Raw genomic sequence first — 15,900 nt, forward strand, 5'->3', positions numbered from 1 at the left:
TCTCATAGGACATTTAAACCTTCCTACCACATCCTCTCACCTTGCCTTAGGTTGTTGATTTTGGATTTTTTTTTTCAAGGTTACAGAAGAGAATGGTGAGCAAATGCCTTGTTACTTTGTCACGGTAAGCCTACAAGAAGTTGGAGGAGTTGAAACTAAAAACTGGACTGTCCCAAGAAGGCTCAGTGAGTTTCAGAATTTACACCGGAAACTTAGCGAGGTATGAATACTCCTGAATACAAGATTCTAGAATTACTGAGCCCAAAGCGATTCAAGAGCTCATTCTAGTTTTCACACATAAGAAAACTGATCAGTGTTTCTCTTTGTTGTTGATACTGGCACAGTGGCATTTTCAGCCTGACATTTGGAAATCACTCGTGGGTCCAACGAGTCGAAATCCTTCAGGACAGACAGTTGTCTGATTCTCATTATAAATTGCTGTAGAGCCCCAGAGCTGGAAGTGACCAGGGATCACATAGGGTCAGTGGTGTTGAAGCTGCCAGTGTGACCTTTTAATGAGTAGTGAAATCAATTATGAGTTACAGCAGTAGCAAGAGAGTAGAATATATTGGCACTCCTCACATTTATTAACAGAGGCAGCAGAGTGGAGTGGTTGAGAACGCAGCCTGGTTGAGAGCCAGACTGCTCGACCCTGAATCCTAGCTCTACAACTGAATGGCTGTGTGGCCTGGGGTTCATCACCCAGTCTTTTTGTATTTCTGTTTCCTTATCAATGAAATAGAAATATTAGTTGTTCCTATTCACCTACCTCACAGGGTTATTGTGAGAATTAAGGGAATAAATGTATACAAAGCATTTAAAAGAGTGTGTGGCACATAGAAGGCATTATTGTGTTTTTATTAATAGTAATAGTTGTAATAATGACCATTGTTTCACTTTGGTTTTATATTTATATATAATATACACATAAGGATGTGTGTATTTACATTATGGTTGCATTTCCTGCTGTGGGTTTTAGTCAGTAGTGTTTCCAAACCACTAATCTAGGTCAATTCTTATTTTGATAGATAGGGAAAATGATTCCAGAGCTTAATTGACCTGTCCGTCATAAGACAAGTACATAGTGAGCAAATCAGATTAGAATCGAGATATCTTACTTTCAGTTTATTATTCTCCCACTTTTCCTCAGGCCTTGAATCTCGTCTAACTCTCCTTCTATGGGAGGTTAATTGCCCTTTCCCCACCAATGAAAAGCTCCTAGTCATTTTACTTTAATTCAGGTGTATTTTTCTCTTGCACAAAATAAACTACAACTGGCAAAATCCTGTGGTCACCTCTTAGACTCCTCTTTTGCAAATGAAATATGTCTCTTTCTTTTAACCTTGTCTCCTAAGGCGATTTTTTTTAAAAACCTTTTAATCACTAGCTTCTGAACACTGTAACTTCTTCAACTGCTTTTTAAAAGACGGTGCCCCAAACTGAATATCATACATACTATAGCGTTTCTCAAATTGACTATGGTCACTCCAGCAACAAGGAAAGCAAAATATTTATCTCAATGTAAGAATAAATTTTTCCCAAAGTTGTTTAGTAAAATTGATATTACAGAAAATTGTGTTGTTTGCCCTGTGACAAATCATTGTGAAACCAAAGCTTAATATTAATCTAATTGCTAATAAAAATGGAAGGAGGAAAGGCATTTAGGTGCAATTTTGAAATAAAATGTACTCAGAAAATTAAATGTACTTAGTAAATAAGAAATAATTGCACTAAAGCATTATAAGAGACAAATCCTGAAAATGCTTGTGTATATCCATTGTCTCGTCATCTTTCCTCATTTGTAGACCAATGGCTGGGCTCCTCTCTTACACTGCTATTTCCTACCTTGCAAGATTTCCTGTTGTGAGAACCTTTCCTGTTGGCAACTGTGACAGGAAGCACCTTTTTGGGTCCTGGTGATTTTAATCTTCCCTTCCAGCCTCTCACTGCCTGTTTTGTTTCTCTAAAATTTCATAGAGCTGTTATAAGGATAAAATAACATGCCACATTTCTAGCACGTTGTCTGATAGGATATAGGACTTAATCCGTAAAGGGCAATATATTGTTATTATTTATTAAGATGTTTTATTATGATTAATGTATTTACATTCTACAGTTTGACATTGCAGGGCAGTAATAAGAGCTACAACCCCCCCTTTTTTTTTCTTTTGTTAACTTTGGTCACTTTGTTTACAAACATGTTAGAAATACAGCTGTAGTAGGAAAACTTGGGTGAACCAGATTTTCAAAACCAAGCATAATGTGCCGCTGTGCGCATAATTACGACTCCACATTATTAGCCTAGCTTCATGATTTCCCATCTTCTAGGTATTACTAGCTCTGGGGAAGAACTTTAACTTTTTCCATCAAATGCCCTATTCATCCATATACTTTAAGTCCAGTTAAAATGGATAATTTTCAAGGTCTTAAATCTCAGAAGAACAAGTCTAGGAGGTAGATATTTGTTTTGTTCTAATTATAACTCTAAATCTTTTAAAAGGTTAACATGTAATTTCAAAACACTAACATTTAATTTTCCTCCCACAGTGTGTCCCTTCTTTAAAAAAAGTCCAGTTGCCTTCTCTTAGCAAGCTGCCTTTCAAATCTATAGATCACAAGTTTATGGAAAAGTCAAAGAATCAATTAAATAAGTTTTTACAGGTAAGCAAGTGAAAAGTTTTGGATATGAAAGGGAAACTGAGCTATTTGGAGTTAAGTAAATTATTGTCCTAAGAGCTTGCTAGTTTGCTTTTTGTTCTCACCAGCCAGGCTGAACTTGTTTTCAGGAGCTGCTAGCTTTTTTGCATCATTTACCCTCACCAAAGTTAACTTACTACTGTCCTGACTTTAAGCAACATAGTTTTCATTGCTTTTGAACTTGATATAAGTGAAAATATACACAGTGCGCTTTCCTTTGTCTTTTTCATTCAACATTATATTCATGAGATTCATTCAAGTGTTATTTTAGTTGTAGATCATTTATTTTCATTACTGCATAGGTTTTTCTTTTGTGCGAACACACTACATTCTATCCTGTTGGCATTTGAGGCTTTTACAAAGTAGCTTTGGTAAACTTCTGGTGCATGTTGTTTGGAGAATGTACATTGAGTAATACCTAAGAGTTGTAATTTTTCAGTTTTCAACGTGGGTGTAGCAGTTTTTCCATCACTAGTAGTGTGTAAGGGTCCTCATTGCTTCATATCCTCATTAACACTTATTTCCTGTCTTTTACTTAGCTGGTGGTTCATTGTAATTTTAATTATTTATTTATTTTTTGGTGGGGAGGTGTTGTTCCCTTGGCTCCAGTTTCCTAATATTGAGCCCTTTCACAGGTTCTTATTCTAGGTGGGGTTGTAGAATCATGTTCAGGTCATTTGCCATCTGAACAGATACATGAACCTCCTGAACTAACACTTAACCTCTGCCACTGGCCCAGTTTCTGTTATCAGGAGTATATTTGGCTCCACAGTGTTCCATTTCACCTAGGGGTGACCATCATAAATGGCAATAGTTTCCATTGGTTTATTCACTCTTAAATGCTATACTTTATAATAATAGACACATTTTTGTCATCACATTGATGATCTTACTGTTATGTTGTACATAAACATACTCAATTTATGTTCTGCCTCCTCTCCCCTAGGCCAGATAAGTACATTCAGAACTCCAGGAAATTTCCAGCTTAAGGTCCAATAAAAACTTTTATGTAATTATGTAAACAAGCACTGTTTCAAAGGTGGTGGATCACATTGAAATGAAACTGTTGCCTGGCAGGCAGGGCCACCATGGAACTCAGAAGTTCCTTTTTCAGTAGATGTACAAAGTCTGAACATAGCCATGAAAGGGTGTGTAGTGTTATCCATGTATAATTTGCAAACATTTAAGTTACCCAAGCACAGATAATGAATGTCATCTTTCAAAGGCAGTGGCCCAAGATCTGTGAGTTGTTTGCAAAGTAGGAGTTTTTTGTTGCACAGAGTGGTACAAAGTAGAGTGAATTCCATCCTCTGCACAGTATTTCCCACAGGCAGTGATTAGAGCATTCACCCTGGAGAGGATTATTTGCCATTAAGATCATTGAGAACTGATCTTATATGTAGTTTATTTTGGGAAGAAGGGAAGTGGTTAAGTTCTGAATTATGATGAAAGTAAATCCATGACACAAGTTTAACGTAAGTGCCCCTCACTTTTAATCTCCTCTCCTATGCCTGAGTTGCAACCGCACGCGTCACTGCCAGTCTTCCACAGTATACGTGTTTGCCTTACTTGTAAAGCTCCCAGGAGCACAATCATTTCTTATCTAGTAGTGATTAATCCTCTTTCTTCTGCAGAAACTACTTTCAGATGAAAGACTGTGTCAGAGTGAAGCACTTTATGCCTTTTTGAGCCCTTCTCCTGACTACCTCAAGGTTATTGATGTGCAGGGGAAAAAAAACTCTTTTTCATTATCCTCATTTTTGGAAAAACTTCCTCGTGACTTCTTCTCCCATCAGGAGGTGAGTGATCCAAAGGCTGTACCACTTTTGTAGCATGTTTAAGTCGATATCTTTTTGAAGGCTATTTGAAGTAACATAATCTTATCAAATGCTTATTACCAAGGAAGGGAAAGAGCAAATGCATCCATCTTCAGTTATTATCTCTGTTATATTTTGGGTCTCATCTGCTTGTCTTTCCCTATAAATCACCTGGAAAAGTTCAGATACAGAGATAAAATGATTATTAACAAGGTGAGTAAGTGAACTATGGATGAGAAGTTCTGTAGGAGACAATCCCTGGGAGTAGGATAGCAGAGTGAGGGCTGTTATTATGGAGGAGTTGGATTGAAGGATCAGAGGGAAGGATGTGTTTGAGGGAGAGTCAGTAGGTTATTGGGTAGACTAAAGGGTTTCTGTGATGCTCTAATGGAAGGTAAGACAATGTTCATGCCAGGCTAGGGAGTTTAAACTTTATCCTCAGGAAACAAGAGAGCTGTGGAATATTTTGAAGCCAGATAAACCTGTCAGCAATGTGTTTGAGTAATGGAATGAATAGAGACTGTAAACATTTTCAATCTCGTGTTCTGGATCTCAGGCTCTTGACTCATATGCAGGTCACTGAGACGCTTGTTTGACTCTCTAGCAAATTACAAAAAACCATCTCTGAGATTTGACTTCTTCTTGGTTCATTGGCAAATGCCATGCCTCTTCATCACGATTGACTTAATAAGTTTGCACAAAGGAACTGGCCATGAAAATGAGCACAGGCACCTTGTGAGCCAGGAGACCCCTATGTGTCCTGTAGAGCGTAGCCTCACCTCTGTTCAGGTGTGTGGACCTGCCTCCCTCCCCAGCTACTCTCCCATCTCTTTCCTTCATGTCTGTCTAGACTTGGCTAGTTTCTCTCTCTTTTATGCCTGAAACTCTTGGAATTTACACAGGGCTCAAGCACTCTGAAGCTTCTATTTGAAGGTGTCAGTGGCTTCCTCTACTGCTTACCTTCCTCTACCTCTTTGAAGCATTTGATGTTGCTGGAATTCTGTGAAACTGTTTTTAGGGAACTCCTTCCTCCAGGAATTCTCCTCAGTCTTTTCCTCTGCTCACCTGATGTGGTCCAGAGTCCTGTCATAGTCTGCTGCTTGGTTCCATGACTTGGGCTTTTTCTTCTGTGCAGACATGAGAATGACTTCCTCAGCTGTCCTTGCACTGCCTGGTGTTTGAATGTCTATATTAGTACTTCATCCTATCTTGTGAAAATAGCTGTTTGTGTACATGTCAGTCTCCCCAGATTGCTGTTAGCCAAGAAAAGTCTGGATCCACATTGCATTCATTTTCACTAGCCTGGTGCCTGACATATAAGAAATTTTGAACTGAAACTTGCTGACTTGCAGATTAAAAAATGAGAATAGCTGAAGTACAGAATAAAAGCTTGAAGCAGAGCTTTAAAAATAACTGAATTACTTTAAAATGCACATATTTTTAAAAAGCAGTGAATGTAAAATGATTTGCTAGACTTTACTTTTAAAACTCAGAAACGGTTTTATTTTTAGAAAACTATTGTCTGCAAATTCACTGATTCTTAATACCATCTAATGTTTCTTAAATTAGCTTATTCTAAACTTTGAATTAGGCTTTGGAATCTTGCTTTTTCCTGAGATTAGACAGATTTTTGTCCTCCACATTCAAAATGATAAATTTCTGCATAAAAGTTGAAGGATTTTGTGAAGCTAAAGTATGAGCAAATAGTTTGGAATTTATACTTGAAGAAGAACAACAACTCTGCAATTTTCTTGGATAAGTGACCTGCTTCCTGTGGCTTTGCTGTACCCCTAGGAGGAGACAGAGGAGGACAGTGACCTATCAGATTATGGTGATGATGTGGATGGGAGGAAAGACGCCTTGGCTGAACCATGTTTCATGTTAATTGGGGAGATTTTTGAACTTCGAGGAAGTAAGCCTCTTTGTTATTATTTAGTATCATTTACTGGTGAAGTAGGACTCATTTAATGTCTCCTTATTCCTGAAATGCATTAGACATGTATTTATATTCACATATTAGTTTACTCAACAAGTGCTTTTAAGGGCCAACCAAGTACTATGCTAGGTATTGATGATACAGCCTTAAAACAGGTAGCATCTGTGGTACTCATGGAGCTTGGGGTTTTGATTTACCCTATACCGTATTCTCCTAAATACAGAAAGAGTGCTTTGGATTTCTTTCTGTGTGATTCAGCATAGCTTTATTGCCATATTATGAAAGTCATATAAAAATTATTTTGCACAGCAGAATAATAATCTTGGCTAAAGATGCAGTTTTGATGCTAGTATACCATTATTGCCAGGGATGCAGGAAGGCCTCAGTCCTATTTTTGCCTCCTTTCTTCCTCTAGAGCAATAATTCTCAGTGTAGGAAGGGGAGACATTTGGTGATATCTGGAGACATTTTTGGTTGTCACAACTTAGGGTGGGGAGTACTGCTGGCATCTGGTGTATACAAGCCAGGGATGTTTCTGAATATCCTGGAGTGCACAGGACAGCACCCCTGACAGAGTTAGCCTGCCCACGGTGACATGCTAAGCCTGAGAAACCCCACCCTAATGATTCTGAAGGAGATATACTTAGAAGAAACAATGGCTCTGTCCACTCAGATTAGCATCTTTTCCTTTGAGGCAAAGTTGGTCCTACATACATTCCTGAACATATTACTCAAACATTTTTAGCATATGAAAAAGTGCTATTATAAGTTTGAATACGTCATGTCTTTTAATCCTCAGCATCTACAATGTCTGATCCATAGTAGGTGATTAGTAAAAATGCCCAGATGCATGTGCTGATGAGTAAAGAGGCAAGAAATTTTAAGTGCCAGAATTATCTTTGATTGTTGAACTTTTTTTTCTCCTAAGCCAAAGCTAAGAAGATATTTAATTTTAATCACTCTCCCTTGAGTACATATAGAGAAACAAAAATGTAGAGATTCTGCCTTCAGTGAATTTACACTAACAGGGATCCAAAAATGTAATTCACATTGAGCAATAGATGAAATTTGATTCTACATTGCAGGCAGAGATTTATATGTAAAGAGGTTCATTTTAAGCATAATTTCATTCACAAAAATTAGAACTAAGATAAACTTTAGAAGAAGAGGATGGTTAAAATAGTTGAGAAATATCCATGTAATAGAATATCATTTGGGTATTAAAAATCTTTCAGATAAAGTGTCTATAGCCTTTCCATTTTTTAGATACTTTTAAGATTATATTGATGTTTTTTATAATGTACCAATAAAAAAAGAGATGTACACTGATGTTTAACTTAATTCAGTATGGAAAAAAAATAGTATTCAACTCAACATCTAACTCTCCCTCAGTGAAATCTGGCCCATGAAGTCACGAATCTTCCCAGTTTCCTATCGGGGTAATGAGGACACACTATACTAGATATTGTTGGTGTTGGTGTGTTCTTTTTGATAGGAGCAAAGAGATTAAGAGACAGGGTAGGTATATCAGAGCCAGTCACTGCCATAGTAGAGCTCAAAATGCTCTTTGTATTCTGCACACCCTTCATCAGATGCATGCTCAGAAGTACATTTGGTTTTGCTAGTGACATTTCAGAGGGGAATAAATAGAACATCCTTTATAATGAGATGTGATATATTTGCCATCAGCAAAATCCTTGTGCTGCTGCAGCTGCCTCTGTTGCTTTGAACAAACAAAACCTTGAAAGGAGACATTAGGCCATTTTGTTATGGGGGTGGGATGGGGACTGGAGAAGGATAAGAAATAATAGTAGACAAAGAGAATATCAGTGACGAGAGGGAATATTTAGCAAAACCAGTTTTGGTTCCTGCTCATGTTCAGGATACAAAATGGAGCCAGTAATGCAGCCCTTTCTATAGCCACTGTGCAGTCAGGCATGCCTCCCAAAGCTGCACTGTGCTCACACCCTCTGGGAAGAGCTACCTCTTTCCTACCCTAGAAAGGCAGCCTGAAGTCATCATCACCGACAGACATGCTCATCCCAGCCTGAATGCCACCCTAACTTGAACGAGTCTACATACTTGGTAGCATTCCAGCAAATTCCATCAAGAAGCTTAAGGCATTTCTGAGACCTGGTTCTGACTCAGAGACTTGATTTTTTTCCTGGAGGATTAATACTACTTTAATGGACATTTAGATCCATTCAAAAAAAATTAGAAAGGACTTTAGAATGTTTTAGTCTAGAGGCAGGTCTGTGTTTATCTTTACTTGTGTGGCTGCCCTTGTGCAGACATTTGTGAATTTGCTCCTTTAGTTTTTCTTGCTAGGTGCAGGAGGCCTGCACTCTTAGCTTCATTATAGCCAGGTCTGAATTTCTCATTTCCTCAGGTGTCAGTAGCCAAACATCACAGTGGCTGGAGGTGAAAATACAAATGAAAATTTTAGTTTATATTCCCATTTGTGGGTGTATTCTCTTAGCTTTTTTCTTTACTTATAAAATATCTGTGTGAATAAGAAAAGTTTAGACCCTTCACATATCAAGAAGAAAAAAAAAACCTCAGAGAACATTAATTCTTTCCTTCTTTAGATGAAAAAAATGTGGTTCAGAAGGTTCAGAGAACAGGATATGTGCTCAGCTGCTCTCAGAGACAGCACAGGAGATTGCAGAATCCACATTCCATTCAGGATCCTCACTCTTTGCAGTTCATCATTCTTCCCCCAAACACATAAAATATATAAAAGTACACATTATACAAACTACTATTCAAATGGGAGCAGTTAGAATTGTCACTTCATTAATATTTCACAATATTTGTCAACATTTGACTACAGATGTTCCTCATTCAGAGCCATGTGTTGGCAAATTTTGTTCAGCTAACTAGACAGAAATCTGTAATAAAAATCACACTGTCTGCTAATAGGAAACAGGCATTGTTGCCAGTATCCATGGATACAGGAAGTGAAGTACTGTTTGTCCTTGCTCAACTAGCTCTTCTGTAGCCATCGAGAGCTGCAAAAACTCTTAGGTTTCTTATCAGTTACTTAGTAAAAAATAAAAACTTAGAGTTTTCTTGAGCAGAAGTTTGGTAAGCTAGATCCAAATTCTGCAGAAAGCATAGCTTTCAGGACTACAGTTGAATTAAGTGGTAAGATTTTATGCTTTGTACAGCTATGAAAATGTCTTAATTGTGATATCCTATGATGAGTTTTCCTTTGATTTATATTTTAGTGTTTAAATGGGTGAGAAGAACATTAATTGCTCTCGTTCAGGTCACTTTTGGAAGAACCATCAACAAGTGAGTGGTACAAAATTAATATTTGAATCTACGTCCTACTGAATAGTCCATTTACCTTATGGTATAGTACCCAACGATTTAACTAAAAGTATCTTTCTCTTTTTGTTTCTGATATGATTCTAAGATTTGATAGGGAAGCAGATTTCTGAATTTCACCTGCAGAAAGCGTGGTGAATTTGATGCTAAAAGCTTGAGTTAGCTAGTACCAGCATTCTGACTGACAGCTACAGCTACTTTTTGATCAGGATGACTAGTCAGTATCATATAGTAGGACTTAGACTAAGGTTTAGATGTTAAGCTATGATGAAAGTAGGATGGTCATCATATGGCAAATATTTTCTTGGAGGGAAATAAAACCATATATTAACTTTTTTAGAGTTAAGGTAGCATTAACATGTCAACTCTTCTTGTTAACATCTGATTATCCATAGTGGGGGTATGTGGGTCTATCATATAGCACTACTCTAAGCCATATGTAAATTCTAAACTAAATTACATTATCCACATACATAAAATATTACATATGTATGTATAGATGCTTATATATATATATATGTATACATTTTTCTGATGTTCTTTATAAAAAGAAATCAACATATTTTCCTGTTTTTTATGAAAACTCTTGGTCTGTTAATAAGAACTCACTGTCAAATAATATTAGTTTCTAGGAAATTATTGGAATTTTTCATAACTGCAGAATCATGCAGTGACTAAATGTCAAATTGAAATTACTTAATAGATTCAGTTCTGAAAGGGTCTTAGAGATTAGTCTAACTCCTCATTTTATTAGTGAGGAAACAGAACCTAAGAAATCATGTGAATTGTCTGAGATTACCAGGCAGGTCAGCAAACCCAACTTGGCCTCCTGGCCTGTGCCTGCTCATGCAGCTATGTCTCATGAGTCTCTGTGCCTGAAATTTGGAACTTCTATTATTTAACTTAAATAGTAATTTCATAATCAAAACTCTTTAGGAGATAAGCATTATGACTTCCTGCAGAAGAGACATGTGAATAAAAAGTTACTTTTTTTGTATGGTAAGATACATTTTAATATGAAATTGTCAGTTTTTCCCATGTAAAATATTAATTTATTGCTAAATATTTATATAAGGTTAATATGGTAGCATTATCATACAGTTATAAATTTTTATAGGAAACAGAAAATTTGTTGCTCTTCTATACAGATTTACAAATAGAATATATTTTTCTTGTGGTTGTAAACTAAAGTTTACTTTTATCTCTAAGAGTAAAAAAAAAAATAGTTTAAGTTGCCCTTCAGGCCTTGTTTAGGTGACTTAGTGTCATAGACTTTGGTTTTAATCAGAAAAATGGCCTCTTTAACTTATGTTTCAGTCTAAAGCAAACTCTGGTATTGACAAGCTTTAAATAAAGAAATTTCCAGAATGACATGATATTTCTCAGTACTTGAGACTTGCCGATTTATTTTTCTAGTAAGTTTCAGCAAATCATCTGTACTCTTCCTTGTTCCTTTTTATGGTATTGGCTCTTAATTATAAAATGAGCAGCTGTAGTTTGTGAGTGGCGAATACATTTGGCAATTATTTTCAAGCAGATGGGGGACAGACTTGTAAAAAATTTTCAGGCTGTTTATTTCAGTGGTCTTTTACCAGGTGGAGACTTATGAGCACTTTTCATTTTGCTATTTTTGCCTTTAGCAGATGATAATACCTAATAAAATCATGCAGCAATGTAGGGTAGGCCTCTTGGCTTGTAGCAACCACAGTCTCATACAATGGAATTGCTTCAGAAGCTTCCTCCAGGTTTAGGCTAATAGAAAAATCAGAACTAAATTGACAAAAAGTAGAGAGGTGTTGCTCTTTAGTAAGAGTCACTTAATTTTAAGTTGTAAATTGAAAAGTTTTTACTTCATTTCTTCACGGAGTGCCAGTGATTATCCCAAAGGAAAATTACAGAAAGAAAACACAGTGCTGGCATGATAGAGATTTTTCTTAGGAAAGTAAGCAGGCAAGTCAGCAGATTTTTTCTGAAGGCAGGAGTTCCACCAAATTAATTAACACAATTATTTTCCTTGGTCTAAATTCGAATTGCACAGTTCTAAGCAATGTAAGTGTCTTAGAAGATGTGCAGTTTCAAACAGAATTAACATTGCAGTGTGACTCACAGTAGTCTAGACCTTCATTCAGTAGTGAATGACCACCATGTGGAAAGAACTACTACGTTTGAAACATGTATTTCGATAGCATTTTTGAAACCCTCACGTTATCCTTTTAAAAATCTGGTTGGGAAGTCAGATTCTTAAAGAGCTTTTTGATTTATTATTGCTCTTGAATCAAGTTTGACAATTCAGGTCTTTCAGGCACTAACAATCTAAAATAATTCTTTTCCCCTTCTCAACAGAGGCTTTCTCCTCCCAACCTCACTATTCCTGGACTCTCTGAACTTTGTTTACTTGCCTCTAACAGCGGAAAACCTGTAACTGGTTAAAATTTGACTAACTACTGAAATAGGGCTGTGTGGAAGAATGGTGTAACCAGATAAAAACCATCTATGCATAACTGTGCAAGTCAAATTTTCATTCCCATGGAAATTTGCAGTTTGCTAGATGGTATTATATCTTTGAAAGGGAGAATCTTTTTTCCCTTGCGCTGAGCACGTTGTGAGATGCTTTCTCTGGGTTGTAGTATCCTGCCCAGTGTTATCTGCCATAACAACCCTTAGAAACATCTAGTGAACAAACTTGTTTTCCTCTAGGACTTTGGGGGCACAAGGAGGTTTTCCAGTCCGCTTTTAACGCTCTTAAAAGGGGACTTATGTTTTCAGTTTATAGTACTTCATGGAGAAATTGGTGTATTAAGTGTTATGCACAGTCACAAGCTTCAAATAAGCAAATCTCTCAACACAGACAAATGGGAAAGTTGATGCCAACTAAAATGTTAATTCTAGGAATGAGTGGTCATCTATTATTAGCAAATAGAAAATAACATTCATGGCCAGAATTTAAAGATATAATTCCTAGTTTGGTCATCAAACATTTAGATCAGACTGTATCTTGACCTACCCATTGATGAATGCCTTTTGAGAATAGAGTATAAAATTTTTAAAAACTTCATGCAGACATTCTTTTTTCTCTTAAAAGACAAATCCGGGACACAGTGAACTGGATTTTCAGTGAGCAAATGTTGGTTTATTACATCAATGTTTTCCGGGATGCGTTTTGGCCAAATGGGAAATTGGCACCACCAACCACAATCAGAAGCAAAGCTCAAAGTCAGGAAACAAAACAGAGAGCACAGCAAAAGCTACTTGAAAACATTCCAGGTGAGGCCTGGGAAATAGCCCGAGAGGATAGAGATAAAAAGGGAATATGAGCCCTATTAAGATGTTTGTCATTTGCTGGGCATGGTGGTGCACACCTGTAATCCCGGCAGCTCCCCTCAGGAGGCTGAGATAGGAGGATCTCAGGTTCAAAGCCATCTTCAGCAAAAGTCAGGCACTAAGCAATTCAGTGAGACCCTGTGTCTAAAGAAAATACAGAATAGGACTAGGGATGTGGCTCAGTGGTTGAGTTCCCCTGAATTCAGTCCCTGGTACCAAAAGAAAAAAAATTTCTTCATTCTTCATTTATATCTCTCAGGAAACATTATTTAGAATCTTTAAAAAATAATTGTACTCTTTAAAGCCATTTCTTGTCACTTGTTAAGAATTCATACTGAGAATTTTTTAACTAGAGAAATGTTCTAGAGCAAATAGTAAATTTTGTGCTTTAGAGGTCTGACTAAAGTATACTATAAATTTTAGGAATGTTAAAAATATATTGATTTTAATTGTTTAACTAGTAGTGGCAGTGTATTAAAATTGTAGTTTTTTATAAATGCCATATGTTGAAAATTCTAAATAAATTTTTCTTTTCAAATATTTGAGAGAACTGTCCATTCATGTTCCTAATGCCTTTATTTACTATGTATATATGATGTGATATGTCTTTCACTGAATATTCACTCTGTACTTTATCAATATCAACACAGAATAAAAACTTAGTTTTTCAGGGTGGGGGCTGTAGCTCAATGGTATACCTGCACACACAAAGCCCTGGGTTTGATCCCCAGCACTGCGAAAAATGAAAAACAAAACCTAATTTTTCAGATACGCTTCAGAGCCTTGTTGGACAACAAAATGCCCGCCATGGTATAATAAAAATATTCAAGGCACTGCAAGAAACAAGAGCCAATAAGCATCTGTTATATGTGAGTAAATTAAAGCCTGCCAGAGAAATTAAGCCTTTGTTAGATTTAATATTTCTGTTCACATATTGGGGTAGATTTGAATCCATTACGTTCTATTTCTTCTTCCTTCTAACTCTGAACCCATGTTTGTTTCTGCCTGTTCATTGGGTGAAAGAGAATAAAAGTACCTCCAAGGCAGGCAGCATTCTCAGCCTGAGTTAGCTCTCTCCCGACTTCTGATGCAACATTTCTGCCTACTTGGTTTTCTTAACTTCAGCAAATCAAACTGTTGCCCTGTCACTATTACCAATTAAATATTGTTGATGACTTGATATGGTCAATAGGTCATGAAATAAATCAAGTTTATATAATTAATATTCCTTTTGTTTGAGGGTCATTTGTTTACTGAGAATAACCTCAGAATTAGACATTTATTTTGAGGAAATCCTTCAAGGGAAAACTCAACTTTCTACTTTTTCCCTCTTTTTCTCGGTACAGGTGCTGATGGAGCTGCTGCTAATTGAACTGTGTCCTGAGCTGAGAACTCATTTAGATCAACTTAAAGCTGGTCAAGTTTGAGACTGCACAAATAAACCACCAGAGAAATGTCTGTAATAATAGACATGAAACATTTTCCTCTTTTCCACAGAGGGCTTGACTGAGAACCATATTGATTTTTATTTTAGTTACCTCCCTGTAGTTTTATGTGAAATAAGCAGAATTGGGGGAGGGGTCTTGATGCTGTGGTAGACAACAGAAATTTTAAAAAACCTGTTTATTAATTTTTAAGTAATAAAAATACTTTCAAAAGTTCAACAATATTGATTGAAATACAAATGTTAATATGTGATGAGACCCTAGGAAATATTTTAAATATTTATGAAACAGTTTTGTTTTACAATGAACTATGAATATTGTACAGTTAATTTCCTCACTGAGGATTCTGAACATTCCTATGTTATTTCACGTGTACTGAAGAACATTGTTGTGCAATGCTTTGTGTAAAGTTATTGTGAAAACTTTATTGTCTTTATTTTTACCAAAGATTTCCCATAGTTTGAAGCATTTGAAGCAATAAAATATAAAAAATCACAGTGCTTTATGTTTAATGTTCTCAGAAAGAGATTGAAACAGGTGGGGCATTTCACGTATTTATTGAGTGCTTTTTTTTTTCTAGACACAGAATTAATATGACACCTATGACTTATAATGCATAAAAAGAACCAAATTAGTGTTTGAAATGAAGCATTAGAGAGGTCAGATGTGAGCTGAACCTTAGAGGAGATAGGCAGACATAGGAGTGAAGTTCCTGATAATCAAGTCTTATGAACTACAGGGGGCTTTAGGAGAGATTCAGAGTACACATTTTGTGGACAAATCAATCAATTTTCTTGGGTTTCATCATCTATTAGGCAGTGATAATAAAATACCTTCTCCCTAATCTTTAAACTATTGAAAACAAACAAACAAAAGGTACAAATTCAGTGTAAATCCATAAAAGAAATATTCTAAATATATTAAAAAGGTATGTTATAATAGCTCAGACCTTACAAGTTATTGATAAGAAACAAGTTCTGAAAGATAAATGATTGAAACCTAGTACACCAGATTTCATCTTTGAGATTCTTCTAGTTACGTCTCTTTGATTCTGTTTTTCAAACGAAGATATTTGACACTGCAGGACAACCCAGAGTTGACTACTGACATGCATAAGAATTATCCTTCAAAGGAATGTTGAAAAGAGCATTTAAAATACATCCAGGAGCAAGAAGTAATATGAAATTGCTAAACCCAAAGAACTCATCATAACTCAGTTACTGGAAATTTCTGTCCTATGTATAATTCTATGCTATCATTTAAACTGCAGTTGTTAAGTTTATACTGCAAATGACAAAAACATTTTGATTTCTCAATATTTCTTTATTAATAATCATTTTTTCACATGATA

At 36.2% G+C, this 15,900-nt stretch overlaps 1 protein-coding gene across 7 annotated transcripts in view; it reads left to right on the plus strand.

Annotated features, from left to right (window-relative positions):
* Snx25 (sorting nexin 25) overlaps positions 1 to 15,061 on the plus strand; it is a 109,942-nt gene extending 94,881 nt beyond the window's left edge. For 2 of the 7 annotated variants that reach the window (XM_047549494.1, XM_047549496.1), the window contains 8 exons: positions 80 to 220; positions 2,548 to 2,661; positions 4,332 to 4,496; positions 6,309 to 6,426; positions 9,681 to 9,747; positions 12,866 to 13,047; positions 13,873 to 13,973; positions 14,451 to 15,061. In XM_047549494.1, the coding sequence (XP_047405450.1) occupies positions 80 to 220; positions 2,548 to 2,661; positions 4,332 to 4,496; positions 6,309 to 6,426; positions 9,681 to 9,747; positions 12,866 to 13,047; positions 13,873 to 13,973; positions 14,451 to 14,531 (969 nt within the window). In that variant the 3' untranslated portion in view covers positions 14,532 to 15,061. The other 5 variants (XM_047549497.1, XM_047549498.1, XR_007108322.1 and 2 more) reach the window with 5 other exon arrangements.
* The last annotated feature ends 839 nt before the right edge of the window (positions 15,062 to 15,900 follow it).

This window comes from Sciurus carolinensis, chromosome 4, assembly GCF_902686445.1.
Source record: "Sciurus carolinensis chromosome 4, mSciCar1.2, whole genome shotgun sequence".
NCBI classification, from domain to species: domain Eukaryota; kingdom Metazoa; phylum Chordata; class Mammalia; order Rodentia; family Sciuridae; genus Sciurus; species Sciurus carolinensis.